Source organism: Sminthopsis crassicaudata, chromosome 1 (assembly GCF_048593235.1).
Source record: "Sminthopsis crassicaudata isolate SCR6 chromosome 1, ASM4859323v1, whole genome shotgun sequence".
Classification (NCBI taxonomy): domain Eukaryota; kingdom Metazoa; phylum Chordata; class Mammalia; order Dasyuromorphia; family Dasyuridae; genus Sminthopsis; species Sminthopsis crassicaudata.
In genome coordinates, this window is record NC_133617.1 from 273,325,237 (window position 1) to 273,344,875 (window position 19,639).

The 19,639-nt window shown below is 33.0% G+C and overlaps 1 protein-coding gene across 9 annotated transcripts in view; it reads left to right on the forward strand.

Annotated features, from left to right (window-relative positions):
- The window catches only part of MTFR1 (mitochondrial fission regulator 1), a 55,738-nt gene that overhangs the window by 3,847 nt on the left and 32,252 nt on the right, over nt 1-19,639 (forward strand). For 6 of the 9 annotated variants that reach the window (XM_074278784.1, XM_074278780.1, XM_074278782.1 and 3 more), the window contains exons 2-3: nt 7,954-8,095; nt 14,624-14,722. In XM_074278784.1, the coding sequence (XP_074134885.1) occupies nt 8,030-8,095; nt 14,624-14,722 (165 nt within the window). In that variant the 5' untranslated portion in view covers nt 7,954-8,029. Of the gene's footprint in view, nt 1-7,953; nt 8,096-12,916; nt 12,953-14,623; nt 14,723-19,639 lie in introns of all 9 variants that reach the window. The other 3 variants (XM_074278787.1, XM_074278788.1, XM_074278786.1) reach the window with 1 other exon arrangement.

Below are 19,639 nucleotides of genomic sequence, written 5' to 3' on the forward strand. Positions count from 1 at the left end.
TTGTTTGTTTTTAACTTTTAAGCTCTCTCAGTTAATAGACATAGCCACCCACCCCAAAAAATTTTTCTCTGAGCTTCTGTGGAATGAGCAGAGTAATATCCTGTGTAGAATACCCTTTGCCTCATTTTCAGTCTCTTGATCCAGGGATCTATTTAGAATTAATTCAGTCTTAAAATCAAGATAATTCTCTGAAGTTGTTGCTAAGGTTAATTCATCTTTTTAAAGTAGTAATTTCAACTTCTGTGTTATTACTAAGATCTTGTCTAATCCAACCCTCTCCTTTTAAAAATGAGAAAACTGAAGCCCATTGGCTATAATTTGTCATTCAAAATCATATAGCAACTTAATGGCCAAAAGAAAATTGGAACTCTAGTCTCCAGGTTCTTAATTATTTTAAGTTCTTTTTTCAGTCATCATATACATTGTTGAAAATCAATTCTAATTACAATGTGGATTTACTATAAAAAATGTTATATTTACATTTTTAAAAAATACACAAAGTGAAGCAACTAATTTGAATTTTATTTTATTTTTATTTTTTTGCAATGATCAGATATTGCCAGAACAACCAACTTATAAGTTGAGTACATAAGTAAAGGGGTGGCAGTACATGCTTCTTAAAATCTATTTCAGTTGGTTATCATTTCCTTTATTGCATGAGCATCACACACACATAATACACACACATATATTTTAGTGTACCCTTCATTTAAATATTTTAGATAGGCCTTTGAAATAATTATTTTGTAATCTTTGCTAGTAATTTCTACTCATTTGAAAATTTAATAGATGTGCATAAAAGAAAAAAATGCCCTTGAAAAATCCCTAGGTTCCACCTTAATACAGTGCTTATAAGCTATTTGAGAATGATTGCCCTGAAGCAAGTCCTGGAATCCTGGAAAGCAACATCCTCTAGAAAGTAATTTTTTTTCAGAACCGAGTATGTTCTCAACTCAGGTTTTCATTAAGCCTTCTAACTAGTTTCCTTATTTTGTGAAAAGATGTAGTATAGGTCAGGAGAATAGTTCAGAGAGTTTAAATTCAGTTGGTCATCTTTTTAAGCTCTTTCTTGTGATTCGATGATTTTAAAATTTATCCAATTAAAATTCACCAATAGGTTGACTTGTGATAAGTGAATGGAGTAATCATAAAGTGTTATACTGTATAAAAGCTTGTGTTTATTTCTTAATTTTGTAATTTATTGTTGCTGACATTTGTTGGGCACTTAAACTTCTAAGCTCTTAAGACAGTGATTTTATGAAGAGAGTACTGGACTTAGCTTGTATTTTTGTCCATCTATAAAATGGGATATGTGATTTTTCTATCATGAATGTCCTGAAGAAAAATCAAATAACCACTTCTTGGCATAGGCCCTGAAGTTTTGAAGTTTGTTATTAAATATTTTTGTTATTAGATTATTTTGATTATAATTCATTTATTTCGATCAAAGTTTATGAGGAGTGATTTCTTTGCTGCCACTGTTTGTAATAGTATTTTGTACCTTCTAGAGCTCTTTTGGAAAAAAAGAACTCACTAATACTCAAATGTTTTCTCTAACCATGCAGATAAAAATCCATTCCTACTTTCAGCTCCTTCTTGTGCCATTCTGCCTTGTGTTCTCCTGTAAGTGCTCCACAGAGGTCCTACACGTTGGCGTCCTTCTTCAATGTCTCCAGACATTTTGAGAACACCAATAGAGCACTTAGATTATCTACCTGTCATTTTGCACTCTTAATACTTATCCTGCCTACCTTTTTCTATTGTACTTATGTTTTCCAAGTTAAATTTTTTTATTCCATTCTTCAAAAGTTTGTTGTAGCCTGTTCACACTCATCATACATTGATTTCTAAATTATTATATATTATACATATATGTCTATAATAAATATTGATTTATAAACATTTATTAAGCACTTACCATGTACCAATCAGAATTATTTTTTTGAATGGGGAATATATGATCTCAAAATTTTTCTCCCAAGTTTTCTTGTCTTTTTTACCTTTATCCATCTACCTTTCACCCCAAGATTATTTAGAGAGCTGCATGATCTAATTCTAAATATTTTTTAAAATCTCAAAATTATAGTTTTAAGTTTTCATCCATGTGACATTTGGGAAAAAAGAAAATACCACTCAATTCATAGCTTTTTTATATTTTCAGGGCAGAAAAAAAAAAAAGCCTATTATAAGGAAATATCCTATGATTCTCTGAGCTCCCTTCATCCTCCATCCTTTAGGGAGTTGTAATACACTCATTAAGATTTAACTTTGACTTTCTCATGTCCACACAGCTAGTGAATATTAAGAATGTTTAAACCCTGAGTTTTGCATCCAAGTCTTCCTAAGGTCACCCATCAATATCATTCCATGCTACTTCTCAGATACATTGTCATGTGAAGGAAAACCTATTTCACTTTTAAAAATAACACTTACCAAAATTGTCATGTTTGAGATCCAGGTAAAAGTAGGGCCAAAACAGCACTATAATAGTTTGCATTGTTTCATTGGTGTATTTATCAAATAAGATCAATATGAAAGCACTTTGATTAATACTAAGGATTGTTTTCTATTTTCACTTTGAAGTACTGCCTCTTGGGATACTTATAGCTTGTTTATCATATTATGGAGACCTTTAACCAGGGGAGAGGGGTACCCACTGTTCATTTTATACATTAATTCTGATTTCAAATTTTCTCCTCTAGCTCTTCCCTTTCCCATTGAGAAGGTTAAAAATATGTCAATTATAATGCAAAATCATGATGTCAGTTATACAGGTAAAATCATGCAAATCATTAGAATTCATCAGTTCTTTGTTGAGCATTTTTCATCAGAAACCTTTCAAAATTGTCTTGGATTATTGTCTTATTCAAAGTAGCTAAGTCTTTCACAGTTGATCATCATACAACATTACTGTTACTGTGTACAATGATCTTCTGAGTCTGGTCATTTCACTCTTCATCAATTCATTTTTCTGAAACCATCCTCTTCCTCATATTCCCCCCCCCCCCCAAGGCAATTAGGGTTAAGTGATTTGCCTAGGATCACACAGCTATTGTCAGGTGTCAGATTGGATTTTAACTCAAGGAGCTCCTGAGACCTGGACAGTGTTCTATCCATTATGACATCTGGCTGTCTCTCATCACTTCTTTAGAACCCAGTTTGAACCCAGCTTGCTTAAACTGTGGGTCTCAAACACATAAGGGAGTATTGTAACTGAATGAAGGAGTCACAAAATTATGATCTATCATCAGTAAATGTTTGATTTGTATACTTATTTTACACACACATACACCAAGGTCATGTAAAAACTTCTTGGTGAAAGAGGATAGCAAGTGGGAAAAGTTTGAAGAATCCCTGCAGAACATAAAAAATATTCTATCATGGATCCCATCACAATCATACTACAACTTGTTTAGCCATTCTCCAATTGATGAGCATCCCTTCAATTTCCTATTCTTTGCCACCACAAAAAAAGAAAAACTATAAATGTTTTTGTTAGGTCCTTTCCTTTTTTAATTTTTTTTTTGGGGGGTGAATACAGACAAAAATTACACCTGGTTTTTATAATCCTTTAAAAATAGTTCCAAGTTGTTTTCTAGAATAGAAGAGTTCACAACTTCACCAGCATTATATCAAAGTTCCAACTTTTCTCTCATCTCCTCCAGTATTTGTCATTTTCTAGTACTTTTAAAAAATAGTATAAACAATTGAATGTTCAAAATGACCTTGCTATATTAAATTCTGGAATATAATACAGAATACTTATCAAAATTTATAAATAGATTTAGTTTATCAATATGTACAATTTATTAAAGATGGACTGGTCAATTGCTAACATTGGAATGTCAGTCTGTAAACATTTATAAAATACCTATTATGTGCCAGCACTGTACTAAGCACTGAGGATACAAATGCAGGTTTTAAAAAAACAAAACAAAACAGCCCCTGCCCTCAAGGAGGTTGCAATCTAATGGAAAACTGAGGCCCTGGAGTTAATGGTTAGGTTCTCCAACTAGAAGGGCAGAAGGTAATGATAAGAGGTGAGTACTAGACAGATTTAGTCTTTGACAATAATGAGGTTTCTCAATGATAAATTTCCTGGAGAAGGAAGACATGATAGAGAAGTCCAGAAAAGTCCAAAAGCAGTATAGTTGATAAGAAAAGGGAATGTAGAAAAGTTATTTAGTTTGCCAAGTTTTTCCTTTTATCAGTTTTTCTATTCCAATCATTGATTTCTGCCTTCCATAAGTTCAGCCTCCTGGCATTCATGGTAGGTATTTCATTTTAGCCTTATCTAGCTAGATAGCTTACAATATACCAATGTACATCATATGTTACTATACATAATTCAAAAATAGTGAACTTAAAGTGGATCTCTTATGTTAACAATGAAGTGGCTTATTGTGGTATCAAAGAGTTATATTTTCAACTTACTAGAGTATCATGTATATAACTCACATAGTTTATGGGTTAAATAGATATTTTACCTGGCTTATTATATTCTTTTGTGACATAATGCATTGTAATGTTTTCTTTTTTCTTCTTGCTAGATAAGTACTTTAATCTTGAATATAACTCTGCTATCTTCTTATATTCAACTTGTATGTAAGATCATAAATATGGTTAATATACACATACATACATAGAGAATATTTTTTGGCATTTGTAAAAGATTTTGGGTCTTGTTTTAATTTTTGCTTAGCATATGAACGATAATTGCCATTAATTGATTAATCCTCATTAACATTCCAAACAAGATTTTAAAATAATAATAACTGGCATTTATGACCCTAAGAATTGTAAATCACTTTACAGATATTGTCCCATAAGTGTTCTTATTATATTCATTTTACAATTATTGGTGTTATCAGACACACTTGCACTTTCTAATAATGTAACAGTATTCTCCAAACCTTGTCCATTGAGGTCCTATTGTTCAACAAAGTTTCCTTGAGAAAATAAAGCTAGCAATGGTTTTTCTTTTAAAGCATTAAATACAACAATTTTTGTTGCTTCAACAACATTTAGAATGAGTAACAGTTTTTCTAGGTGAAAATTACTCTTAATTTTATTTTTGTTTCACAGTTTTCTAGCCTTCCTGTTTTGCTAAGTTTTTTTTTCCATATTTCCACACCAGAATTTATAGAATATGTGCCTGTGTGCATGTGTACATGCGCATGTATATGAATTCATTTGTTGGTAGCCCTCAAATGTTCTATATTCAATTAGTTTGGAAAATACAGTATTAATGCACTAATTTTTTTCTTTGTTAATTTCAGTGTTCTTTCCTTAAAAGGTAGTGGTGCTTATTTCCTATATGGTTCAGGAATGGAAGGGGTAGAAGAAGAGAAAGAATAGTAAATTTGCAGCGTGTTAACACTTTGGACTGTGTTGTACCATGTGCTATGGTACTGACCATAAAGGCAGTAAATTCAGTGTGGTCTGAAAAAGCCTTGGAACAGATATGAGTTGTGAGCTATAGACAGAGGGGTGGGTAGGTAGGTAAGTGGATAACTTATGATTTAAGTTTTTATTTTCTATTCTTAGAATAGTAATGGGTACCTAATGTTAAAAAGGAGGGAAGGAGACAGAAAGAAAAAGACAGAATAGTGATCAATAAACTTTGTTAGAATGGGGCAACATCATGAACAACATTGACAAGCAAAGGAATTCAAAAAGAAAATAAAACCTCAGAGTATCAAGCTGCATCTATTGATGCAGTGAGTTTTTTTTAATGCATAAATTAAAAAAGGTAGTAGGATGAAAAATTTTTATTTAAAATAAAATTTTAACATTTCGTGTCAAATTGACAATACCTGGTCATTTTAGCATTAAATTTTGATGTGCTGGTTGAAAGCCATTTAGTTCTTTGAATAAAATAATTTGATGGAAGAAGGACCTTAGACGATTTATGCAGCATCAGTATGGGGAATGGATTGAAGGGAAAAAGTTGTTAAATAATCTAACCCTGCTCATCCTTCCTGTTCAATTTGACAAGCATTTACTGATTAATTGCTTTGAGTCCCTAGCAGTGTGGCTCAAAGACAAAAGTAATGCAACTTTTATCCTCAGGGAGCTTCAATTCTTGGGGGATTGGGAAGAAGAATGGACAACATACACAAAATATATAGAGGAAATACACAAAGAGAAGTATACATAAAAATAGAGAGGAATTAAAATTAATGGGGATGATTTATCAGCAAAAGGAATTAGGAAAGGCTTTATATAGGAGGTGGCCCTTGAATTGAACCTTTAAGGAAGCTTAAGGGATTCTAAAGCAGAAGCAAGAGAGGATGCCTTGCAAAGGGACAGGGATGAATGAGAATGTTATGTATAGAAAAGTAAGCCATTTGGGCTAGAAAATAGAATGTATTGGGGAATGTTAGATGAAATAAGCTGGGAAAGATATATTGAAGTCAGATTGTGAAGGGTATATCTTATTGTTAGTATTAGTACATGGACACATGTACTAGGTATCTTAAGATATAATTCAAACTCAGAGTATATAATTATCAGTCTGGCACTTTAGCCATTGAACCTTGCCACTAGGAAGGGAAACTTAAGCTTGATGTAGTAAACTATCCAGATCTCCTTTTTTTTTTTTTTTTTTTTTTAAAGATACAGGAAATGGAGTTGAAAGCTGATTCCATTCAATTCAGTAGATGTATTAAATGCCCCAGCCATAGTGTGAAGGAATGTGGATACAAATAAGTAAAAAGAAATGTAGTCCTTGCTTTTAAGGAGTTTATAATCTTTGGGAATAGCAGTATAACAGAAAGAAGCTAAAGAAATGTGTTATAATTGGTGGTGATTATGATAATGTCAAATCCAAGGAGTCCAGCTGGTGGGAAGTGGTTAGGCAAACTGAACATAAGCTGGCAATTCATCAAGAAGTTTACCTTTGGGTATTGTAGAAGTTTTTTTTGGCCACAGTGACTTATGAAGTTGGTTTTCAGTGCTGTTGAACTTTGTGATATGCTTCAATGGAGATAATCTCCACATCAAAGAAATCATAAAATTATTTGTGTATTCTTTCATCTTTTAGTTTAACTTTTGATATAATGCAGACTCAGCCATTAAGAAGACATGTGGTACTACTAAGGAGAGGATCAACTCCTGCTCCCAGTTAGTCCCTCAAACTATTCCATACCTACGGACAGATATATAGACTTAATTGAAATATATTCAGCTTCATTCTCAAGTTGGAACATAATTATATCTGTATCTTCTAATTGGACATGAAGCTTGGCAGAGTGCAGGAGGCTCCAAAAGTCAAAAGTTCAATTACATGGTCTTTACAGTTATTTCACGTTTTTTCTCCCTTGCTAAGTTAATCATAATTTTTTCCACTTTTTTTGAATATTTGGAAACATTTTCCAAATATTTGCCATATTGTATAAGAAAAATCAGACCTTCTATCTTGAGAAACAAAAAAAATGAAAATAGTATACTTCAATCCACATTCAGCCTCCAAGTTCTCTCTCAGGATGTGAATATTATTTTCCATTCCAAATCATCATAAGTCCTTTGTGAATAGGAATAGTAGACCATGAAATAATGATAGATGTGCTTAACACTATTGGTACTTGACTATTTGATTATAAAATCAGTATAATATCTACTTGACTAATGTTATGATTTTTCTCCCTGCTCCCCCTCCCCTCTGGTTCTTTATTCCCATGTAAGTTCCTTCAAAGTCAAGGACTGCTACTTTTCCTTTTATCCCTAATACCTCAGATAGAAAAGTATTTAATAAATGTTTCTTGAAATATATTGGAACCACAGCCTCCTTGTTTTAAATTGCTTTCCTAAGGTGTCCCAGGAAATAAATCACAGAATTAAGACTAGAACCAATTTATTATCTTACAGTTCTATATTCCTGCCACTCTATACTATGTTGATTGATGTTAATTTTAAAGAATGCCAATCTAAATGCTTCTGTTTTAATTTCAGTCTGATTATGGACCATGTGCTGATGTGTGTGCTTGAAATGTTGCAAATAACAATTTGTGAAGACTTTGCCATCTAGATGCTTAACTGGATTAAACGCCTAATTAGGATGGTTTGCGAACAAGTTGGAATAAGTATGGAATCAGTAAGTATCCAAAATTGATTTCATAAAGCAGTAGTAAAATATATCTGTGAAACTGAGTAGTTCCAAGTCTTGAAAAATCACAAAAGACAATTTTCTTATAACACTGTTGCATATTTCAGAAGTATATTTTTTGGTCTAAATTTATATAGTAGAGTTATACTATGAATCAGAAAACAAGAGCTATAAAGGACCTTAGAGACCTGAAAATCTAGACTAAGCCCATTTACCAATTTTAAGAAATTTTAAGTTAGGATTGTTTTTTCGGTTCCAAATTCTTTCTCTACCCATTGAGAAAAGAAGAAAAACTATCTGTTAAGTGAAAGGAAAATTATTTGAATATGATACTATAATTTTATTTAGTGCTAATAATCTATGTTGCATGCAAAAATCTAATAATTTTTAGCTATGAAAAATTTAGGGTCTTTTAAGAAGGCAGTGGTTTTGCCAAGTGGCTCTATAAATTGAGTGCCAGGCAGAGTCAGAAAGACTTTCTAAATTCAAATGTAGTCTTAGACACTTAATAGCTTTATGATTCTGGACAAGTCACTTAACTGTTTGAATTGGTTTCCTCATCTGAAAAATGAACTGCAGAAGGAAATGGCAAATACTTCACTACTTCTGCCAAGAAAACCCCAAATGGGATCATGAAAAATTTTACACAAATGAATGATGCAAACAGCAAGATAATAGAGTGTTAAGGTTTTTAAAGAGTGTTTTGGCTAATTTAAAGGTAAAATTGTTTCTAGCCTCATTAGGGGAAGGTTGTGGAAGAAAAGTACTCTAAATGATGATAATATGTAAAACAAACTAAAGACAGGTTATTAACACAACCAAAAAAGAGGATTGAGTAAAAGGAAAGGAAGTTGGGTATTAATTAACAATGAGAAGGGAATATCAGTTAAATATCAATAAGCAGTTTAACAAAGCATTTTTTTAAGTTTCTAAAAAGAAAGACTAGGACTAAAGATCTCATTTACAGTAGATAAAGAGTAGAGAAACTTTTTCAATAATCTGAATTGAATGTGAATGTGAGATGTTTCTATTTCTACATGGCCAAGCTAAAGGTAAAAAGGCTTGAGGATCTCTTTGCTATAAGTCCTTAGGGAAAATGAAGTGGTCTTGTATGTATGTGTCTGTGTACATGTATATAATTGCATAACATAGATTGACCCATTAATAAAACATGCTTCTAAGTGAAAAAAAATATTAGGAGAGAATCAGCTGATCCCTTTAAGTCTTTTAACTGACCAACACATAAGGACAGATATGTAGACTTTTATTGCAAATATATTCCATTTGATTCTCGAATTGGAACCCACAGCACATAATTATATTTGTATCTTCAGATTAACCATGAGTGCCTTTTCAGAGTGCAAGGGTCCCCAACAGCCATGGCACCATGAGGTGGTCTTCACAGTCGTGTATATAGCATGTATATATGAGAAAAGAAATTAGGGGAGAAAGAGAGAAACTTTATTGTGAAAACTGAGAAAGGATTTGAATAGACACAGAATTTTGAGTTGGGTCAGAAGGAGAGTCACAGCAGCTCTTCCAAATCTTTACATTCCCTCTCTGATGTCCTGTGGTCCCCTTTCCATTTCTCCAAATGTAGTCTTCTACTCAGTGACAATGGTCTCCAGACTATTCCCCAAAGAAGACATTCCATTTCTTGGTCCTGTGTTTTCTCTGGCTTTCCCTTTGCCTGAAACATTCTCCTTTCTTATCTCTGCCTATTGGCTTCTCTGGCTTTATTCAAGTCCCAGTGAAAATTCCATCTTTTACAAGAATCCCAAACCTTCTTAATTCTAGTGCCTTTCCTCTTAACTGTCTCCTATTTATCATATATGCAGTTTGTTTGTAGCATGATTATTTGCTAGTCTCACCCATTTGATTATGAGCTCCTTAAAGGAAGGAACTATCTTTTGCATCTTTTTGTCTCAGCAGTACTTAGCACACTGCCCTGCATATGTTAGGCATTTAGTCAGTATTCATTGACTGACTGTCCAGTTGATGTGTTGGACTTTTTAGAAGCTTTTCCCCCCCTATTCATTTATCTATCTATTTATTTATTTGTTTGTTCGTTCGTTTATATATTAATGAGATTGTGGCTGTTAGGCTAAGGGAGTAGAAGGAATATATAAGGAAATTAAGATGATCTAAAAACAAAAGCTGTACAAATATGTGGCACAGTGAATAGAGCACCAGCCCTGAAGTCAGGAGGACCTGAGTTCACATTTGACCCCAGGCACTTAACACTAACTATGTGACACCCTGGGCAAGTCACAACCTCAGATGCCTCAGGAAAGGAAAAGGAAAAAAAAAAAAAGAAAGCCAGCAATAATTTTAAAAAGTTCTTTTTGACTCTAGCGTGAAGGGTACAACCTCCTATTTCCCTTTTTATGATGACATCTTTAATATTAGAGCATATACTATTTGAAAATCAGTAAAACTAATTTGTTTTGACCTTTTTTTTGGATAGCACCTAGACTTAAAAACTACATGTTCACATAGTTCTAAATAGTTTAGCTTCAGTTAAAATCATATAAATATAAATTTATGCTGAAAAGGACTGGAGGCTGACTGGTGACTTTTACACATATAAGGAAACCGAGACTGAGAACAGTTATATTAATCTTGCTTCAAGATCATACAATTGTAGTGACAAAAATGAGATTTGAACTAAGTTTCTTACTCTAGCACAGTACTATATTCACATTACCCTAAATCTGAAAAATTGAACTAAATCTTATTATAGTAAGCTTTTCAGGGTCCAAGACTATGTCTTTTAACCTTCATATCTTCTCTCATACATGGTATAGTGGGTTCTGACTCCATTTTGTATTGGATAAAGCATTAAACTTTTAAGTTTTATGTTACCTTTTCTTTTTCCATTTGAAGAGGCAAGTTTTGTGGAACTGATGGGTTGCTGTTCTCTAACTTGTAGTGGACAGCCAATATTTAATTTGTGGGCAAAGAGAATGTAATTCAGAATTTTCCTATTTTAAGGAATGAACTTTGTTGCTTCCTATATTCTTCAGTAGAACACATATATGGCTAAGAATTTTCAATGAAAAAGAAAACTAAGAAAAATGTGTCCTTTGGTTAGGGATTTTTATGAAAATCCTAGCATGTTCCACTGTTCTAAAAATTTTTTTTCTTTTTAATGTACAACTTAATTTTTCTTTTCTTTCTCCCTTCACACCTAAAGTCTAAAAAAACCCAAGAGCTTATTTTTTCTAGCTTGTCTTTAAAACAGTTCGTTCACTTAATGTGTTCATTGGGATTGAATTTACAGTTGCTATTTCTTACTAAATATTGTCTATCGGATTATTACATGAATCTGAGTAAGTTAATGCAGAACAAATTTAAAAATAGAAAATAAAGTAGAAATGTGGCAGCATTTAATTATAATTCCCTTTACTACCACATAAAATTAGGGTATGTAGCCAGCACGACTCAGACAGATGACAGCTTCAGACTCAAGCCTCACACTTCAACACCTCTACTGTACCATTTCACAATGTTAAAATAGAACAAACTGCTTTCCTAATGTCACCAGATTCCCCCCATTTTGCTGTCATCACATTCAAACACTGTTGCTAAATGTTATGGACTGTCACAACTAGATACATATACACACATGCATACTGTCTCTCTACCTCTCAAGTCCTTTCCCAGAATTTCTCTTAATATTAATATAGCTTTAGTTACCTTCCTATGTACATATAATTTTTTATATATGCATATGTACTGTGTGTCTAACAAATGGATACAACCAAAATAAAATGTTACTGTTCAGAAAATTTTTTGAAAGTGATACACTTTAGAGATTAGGCAATATGAGATCAATTTAAAGCTTTCATATCTTCTCTGATCACTATCTGTGTATATCTAAATAACAATATATCTTTAATTGCCTCAAAATAGAGGAAGTCATTTTCTACACATCTACATTTACAAGGCACAGTTGAGCCAGGAGTAGAGGGAGAGAGACCCACTTGGGTCAAACAGCCTCCCAGTGTACAGATGGTGACTTTTCAGTACCATCTGTTCCCTATTCCTTTATAGCTATTTGCATTTTTTTTCTCATGAGGGCTGAAGAGAGAAAATAAAGGAAGGCCTAATTCTGTGACTCCTGGAGGTTAGCTGCTCTTTTTCTCCACTTATCTTTTTCATCCTGTAACAGAAGCAGCTATTTCGTCCTCTCCCTAGAGGACCCAGTGAGCAGACTGCAGAGACCTTTGCCTCCTGTTTCTTTACACAGTGCAAGGTGCCATGCAGAACACAGGTAACCAAAGCAGAAGAAACTACTCAATTTTTTTAGCCTACTGTGGCTAAAACTACCGTCCTTTCTGTTTGTTCAGGCATGTTTTGTTTGTTTTTTTTCTTAACTACAACTTCCTTTTTTTTTTTTTTTTTTAATATATATATCTTGTTTTATTTGTCTATGAAATACTTAAGAAAATAATAATATAAGTCAACTTAGAAAGCTTTATCTGCATGTTTACATACCAGCCATAGGATCATAAACTAGAAAAGGTATTGGCAAATCTTTTACTTTTGTTCTTTCTCATTGTGGATCTACTTGTATTAAAAAGAAACTTGGATTCTTTTTGAACATTAAATTCTTTTTCCTCATGCTTTATTACAATTATGATATCAAATTATATTTTGCTTTAACTAAATCCGTTTCTTATGTCATAGTATTAGTTGAACTGTGGCTTAATGTTAGAATTACAGGGGAAACATTAAGAAGACAGAATATTAGTAATAATTTTTTTTGCTATTTTTTGCCCTAATTTATGATTCTATTTTTAAAAGATCAGGACTAAGGAAGCCCATTGAAAAATGTTTAAGGTAAAGATTTGTTTAAATGTTATCTGTTGAGTCTCTGCCCATTGCATGCCCATTCAATTTTTTTTTTATTGGCTTGGCAATTGCTTTGTTTTTTATTTATCCATTAATAAAACTCTGTGTTGCCTCACACTTTCCATTTTGTCAGATGTCCTTTCTCTCCCAAGGATATAATCAAGTAATAGTCCTCTCTGTTAGGTGGGAGTTGCATCATCTACATTTCAGACCTAATTCTTAATTCTCTTAATCCTTTTTTTTTTTTTTTTTTTTTTTCCTGGCCTTTATGTACTCAGAAATTAATGAGACCCTGAACATGCTAAAAGTGGAAAATCACATAGAATCCCTGAAGGGAAACAAATGCTGTTCCTGCTTTGTGTTTGGTCCTGGCCCAACCTTCAGAGTTCACAGTCAGAATAGGAAGAATGGAGTTTGACTTTATAATTAAGTTCTTCATTTGAAGAATTACAGAGTGATTAGCTTGAGCTCAGGCTGATTTGTGATAATGGCTGCCCAAGGAGCTAGTCTGTACCTGGTTCCACAATAACCTATGGCATTGCATTATTTGAATAATGGTAAGGGAAAGTCTAGGTAGAATCATAGATTTGGAGCCATAAAGGGACTCAAATTGAGCCTAAAGCCTAATTTTATTTCATAGATGAGAAAAGGGAGGCCAAAGAAGAATAAGTGACAGAACCAAGATTCAAAACCAAGCCTTCTGAGTTTTGATTTTAGGGCTTTTTGCACTACATGTTGGTGTATGTTCCTGGCCTCTAAGCTACCTGGAGTGAGAAGTCTGTTTAGTTATGTAAGATAATAGTATATAAACATTTAGAACATAGTCACAACTGTCACAGATATAAATGGATAGTGGGAAGTACAGTTCAATCCTATATTACTTCCATTCTTTTCTTTAGGATTTATTCTTTAATGGCTCATTTGTCTTCCTTATTGATGACTATCTTATCCTGATCTTTCTACTAAATTATTTGCCTCTGCCTCATCTCTCTTTTCTTTCAAATTCATGCAATCACAAATACCCTTTTAATGAAAGACCAGTATGCTTAGTGAAAAACATTGTCAAGCTTCATAGAGGATCCACTAATCTACATGTGCCTGGTATTATTTTCTTTTGCTTTTTTGTTTTGTTTTGTTTGGCATACCTTAATTATAGCTAATACTGCAGTGTTTTAAGGTTCACAAATCATTCTGTATTTGATATAAAGAAATCTGATAGTGCTCATTCAAATCCCAGTACATCTGTGTTATCCTTGATCTTATGCTCTGAGGCTAAATCTTTAAATTTTCTAACCTGAGTTAATCTACAAGAGTGTTCCTTTGTTAGAAAAAAGAAGGGAGAAATAATCTGAAAGCAGACATTGTGATATAGTAATAAACATAATGCTAAATTAATTATTAGTTTCAGTGTATTGCCATTGCACATGCTCTCTCTAATAACTTTTGTTGCATTATTAATAGTTTAAGCATTGTGCTCATAATTTTTAATTGGGAAACACTTGAGCTATTCCCCCCCAAATGTGGAGCATTTCTCTTATTATAGTGTGCCATCTAATTATGTGTCACAGTTGGCCCATGTGTTTTATAATTGACTGATACACTCATATTAGCAATGTTGTAAGGATTGTCATTAAACATTTGTGTTTTCTGTTTTCTCAGGTACTCTGGTCAGGCAAACCATATGGTTCATCTCGAAGTATTGTGAGGAAGATCGGTACTAATTTATCTCTGATTCAATGTCCAAGAGTTCAATTTCAGGTACTTTTAAAAAATGTTTTAAAATTATTAATTTTTATGTTATCATATAAATTTGGTTTTTTAAGATGCCATCAGACTTTTGTATTTCTCTAGCCACATTAGTTTACAAGAAACAAAATAAGGATTGAGGCTGCTTAATAACCTATTCTCTCATAAGTCTCATTTTTCTTTTTAAGCCGAGTCATGTATCTGCATGCACTTTCATTTTTCACTATTGGCAGTGTTCATGTTGCTCTTTACTAGGAATTGCATCACATTATATTTTATAAAGCACTGTAGATTTTGTTGCAAAACAGCTCACAGCTACAAATAGCAAATAGGTAATAAATCATTCAACAGAGTTTAAGATTTAGCTTTAAGAGAAAGCCACCTTAAGGGGTATGTGGACCTGTAGAAGCATCTTAAATGAAACAAAAAGCTCCTGGACTCCAAATGACCATCAGGTATCCCCTTTGTCATAGTACACATATAAGATGTCTCTACCAGTACTGTTTCTTTCTGTTAGTGCTAGAGTTGCTTCCTCTGCTGAAAGGGCTTCTCTTTGAAGTAACAGTGTTCCTTTTGAAATTTTTTCCTACCGTAGTTCAATGATAGAGCTCAGCAATGACTACAAAATCACACTGTTATGTAGTAGTAGCACAGGGAAGGAAAACTTACCTTGCTGTCAAGAACTGAGACACAGATCCACACTGATCCAAAACCATTTGTTGTAATGAGAAATCTTTCTACCTGTTTTTCTTTGAACCAGTTTGAAATTGACCAATGATTACAAGCAGAGGGCCTTCCTTTCCTACTGCTACAGAACCACTTTTAAGGTGATGAAATCCACTGATGATATATCTGCTATGCAGTCAAATTGCTATCCAGGGCACTTCTTGAAAGTTTTTGGTTCCTTGGAGTATTCTGGCAAGGAAGCCCTAAATCATATGGGACCCTTGTTTACCTGGTACTTAGGGCTCCCCCTGAGTGTATCTGAGAGTCATGTTAGTAACAGTTCCCTTTTTGCATAGAAATATAGTCAATTTCTCTGGCTTAGGAATTTCGAACAATCCTGCTAATATAGTATTTGATACCATAGACTCACATTCTTAGTCTTCTCAAATATATAATAGGCAAAAATATGTCTGAGCCTTTTTCAGTGTAAATTTTTTCAAATATAAAGCTGAATTTCAAGCCCATCAGTCTTATGTGACAGGTAGAATTTTGTTTAAATATTTGGGGAAGTAGAAGAAAGACAACTCCAGGAAACTCCTAGTGCTCTAGATTATAATTGCTAACTTATGTGAGAAAGTGACAATTTATCACTATTAATTTGAAGGAATATAAATAGGTAAAAAAAGATCATTATGTGGTTCAAGCAGAAAGACAGTAATATAAGTTATTTAAGTTCTTAATTCTAACAAAACTACACACTATAATAATCATAGCTCTATAAACTAATTGTTTTAGACTTCACATGAGCCTCAAAGTTAGCAAATCAGAATTTTGAAGAGGAACAAAGAATTTTGGTGGAATGCTTGCTTTGGGTTCAAATCAGAGCTTGAGAGTTTCTGCAGATACAGTTTATGTAGAATAGTCTTAGTAATTTTGTGAAATTTCCTTATTATCTGCAAAATATTTTTAAAAATTTATTTTATTTGAAAAATTTGCATTTATATAAAAAAAGAAAAATAGAAAAGGAATGAAAAAAAAAATAAAGCAAAGCAAGAGAATATTGTTGTGTGCGCCTAGTAGAACATCAGGGAGGATTCAGAATATATGACAACAAATTACCAGATCAAGAAAGTATATATATTTTAGTAGAAGAAATTATATTTATGAATGTCCATTTTTCTTTACTGCCTTGTAAATTGCTCTTTGGTTTTCTGCTGCGCATCTTATTTACTATTCTTTTTCCTCCTTTCATCCCTCCCACTATTCCCAAGTAAGCTACAGTTAAGAAAAGATATATTTATATATATATATATATACATATTCTCACACCCCCACACACACCCCACATACACACACATTTTTCCTATCTTGCTGCCTCTTTAATTAAATTCTGCTCCATAACTTGTCTTGTTATTACTTAATCTTCCCCCACCCATGTAGATCCCTTCCTTGTCCTCTTCCCTTACCCTTTGCTTCCCCATCCTCCCATTCCTCCCCCCTTATTTCTTTATAGCTTTAGGAGGGTGCTATATCCTTCATGGTATATGGTATATTGCCTGCTGAACCCATTCCAAATATTTTTGTTATAATCTATGCTGATCATTCTTTTCCTGCCAAGTTAGTAGGCCAGATGAGATTTCAAAGAAAAATATAATTTATGTAAGATTGATTATTTGCAAATTTTTCTCTTTTGTTATCAAAATTAAGAAAATTGCAACAAATGTTCCTTATTAACCACATTTTAATAACTCACTTTGACATGTGGCCAATTTTGTTAAAGAGGGCAAAGGCTTAGTTTCTCTCCCTGTCTCTAGAATCTGATCCCAGTCATTCAACCAGCTTAGTGATTTAAATGAACCTATTAAGATTGAGATACAGAATGAGACACTTTTGTTCTTGTAGTTGGTAACAAATGAAAGTATTTTGGGATAGCACTTAATTGTAACTTGAATCTGCTCTGATAATGGCCTTTTCTGACTCAGTATTTACCAAAGAAAAGCTTCTTTGGAAAGCTTCTATTTTACCAAATTTATTCAAGTTTAGAATTTAAAATGTTTATGAAGCTTCAGAACTAGAAAGGACTCTAATTGGAGCTCATTCTACCTCCGCCAGCTTATTTTATAGATGAGCAACTTTAGCCTCAGGCAGGTGAATTAAAGATTATGGTTCTATTATCTGAAACTAAGGTGGCAGTTGCATATGCCCCAGTGGCTATTTCTGGAATGTGTTCTATTAAATACTGTTCAATACAAACAGTATCTTTCTTTGGAGATTTCTGTGAAAGACATTTGTTTCTAAGAAAGATTATGTTGTGTATTTTAGCCAAGTCTCTTGAGGTTAAGTTATCTGAAGTAGTTGTAGGTCTATGAGGGCTTCAAAAGCAAGATACTTTTCCTGATGCTTGTAATTCGTACTTTGCCTTTGTCACATGATCCCTTGTAACACCTATTTGATTTTATCCCTAGATTCCTTTGTTTATTTATTTTTTTGGCCAGTTAAGTATCTTACTTAGACTCACTCATTTTGTAAATGTTTGAGTCTGGATTTGAACTCAAATCCTCCTGACTCCAGGGCCCCATTTAGTGACCCTTGTTCTCAGTGTTTTAAGAATTAGTCCAGACATTTGCTAATAAATCCTCCTATTTGCAAATCACTGTATTAGACACAAAATATAAACTCAACGTTTATGATCTCTGCTCTCATTGGGATTAAGAGGAATATGGGTAGGATTGGTTAAGTTCATTTGATTGCCTTCCTTAATTAGACTGATTTCTTTAAAAAATAAAGCAGAAATTTTGCCTTATTTCAACCATTTTATCCCACTTAACATTTCTGAATAGATCTTGTGTTTCTTCAGATGTGTAGTATCACTAGCTCAGGAAGAAAAATATGTTGGAGATATTTTTTAAAAGTCTACTTACTTAAAGACCCTGATTGAAATACCCTAGGCCTTTATAAAGTAAAATGAAGTGCTGCATTTCATTTTGTAGCACTCCACAAATTTTATTTATGCTTCCAAAATGCTACTCTGTGACCTGTGAAAATTACTTTAAAAAACCTTAATTAAAATAAACAATAATAATTATATATGGAGAACAACAGCTTGGGGTTTACCACAACTCACTCCCTGGCTCAAGCATGCTTACACATTTGCTACAATATAATGCTCTTCTCAATTCTCAGGGTGCTTGTTCCAATTTAACTTAGTAATCTCAGAAAAATGGATAGACTGTTACTTTTACACATAATCATCATAACTGGCAAATATATAGATATCTGCATATCTGTGCCCATAGTTTGCAGAGTACTTTGCATAGGTTATCTCCTTTGAGCCTCATGCACAATAGCCCTATGAATCAGATGTTATAAGGTATTCTGTTTTATAGGTCAGGAGTTTGAGGTTGAGAGAGGTTAAATTATTTGACTGTGGTCACAGGGCCACTTAAGAATGGCAGAGTCAACATTGTAACATACTTTTGCCCAAATCCAACATTATCCACAATGTTTTGGCAAGGTTTCTTCCTTTTACTGAAAAAATATACCTTATATTGTTTTTCTTTTAAAATTGTGTAGAATGTATACATATATTGTATTTCATTTATACTTTAACATATGTAACATGTATTGGTCAACCTGCCATCTGGGGGAGGGGAGGTGGGGAGAAGGAGGGGAAAAATTGGAACAAAAGGCTTGGCAAATATCAGTGTTGTAAAATTACCCATGCATATATCTTGTAAATAAAAAGCTATAATAAAAAAAAATTTTAAACTTGTAGAAAACAATACTAACATTAATTTTTAAAAATGGTTATGAAAAAGTATTTGGGGACATAGCATGTTCAAAACTAGTTTTTGTTTATTTTTGAAGATTAGTTTTCAATTAACCTGTTTGCTCCTTTGAAAAGGTGGTTTTTTTTTGTCTTAGGTTTTTAATGGAATGGCATTGCCATCTATTGACAGTCATGAAAATAGCCATTAAATCAGGAATAAGCTTAGCTTCATTTTTGTTTTGTTGCACAAAACAGTTAAAATTATGTAAGGGGAAAAAAACACAAGAGAAACTCAGTAGACCTTTTTATGAACAGTAAGAGAAAATAGTCAGCTGAAGGTTATGTCATATAAATCCACCTGATTGCTTACCCATCACATCAGGATCACTTGTGTAACTGAAAATTTTAACTGCATAATCTTCTCCCACCTTCCCCACTTTGAAATGGAATGATGGTCTAGGATGATTATCTTGAATCTTTGCTAACATGACTCC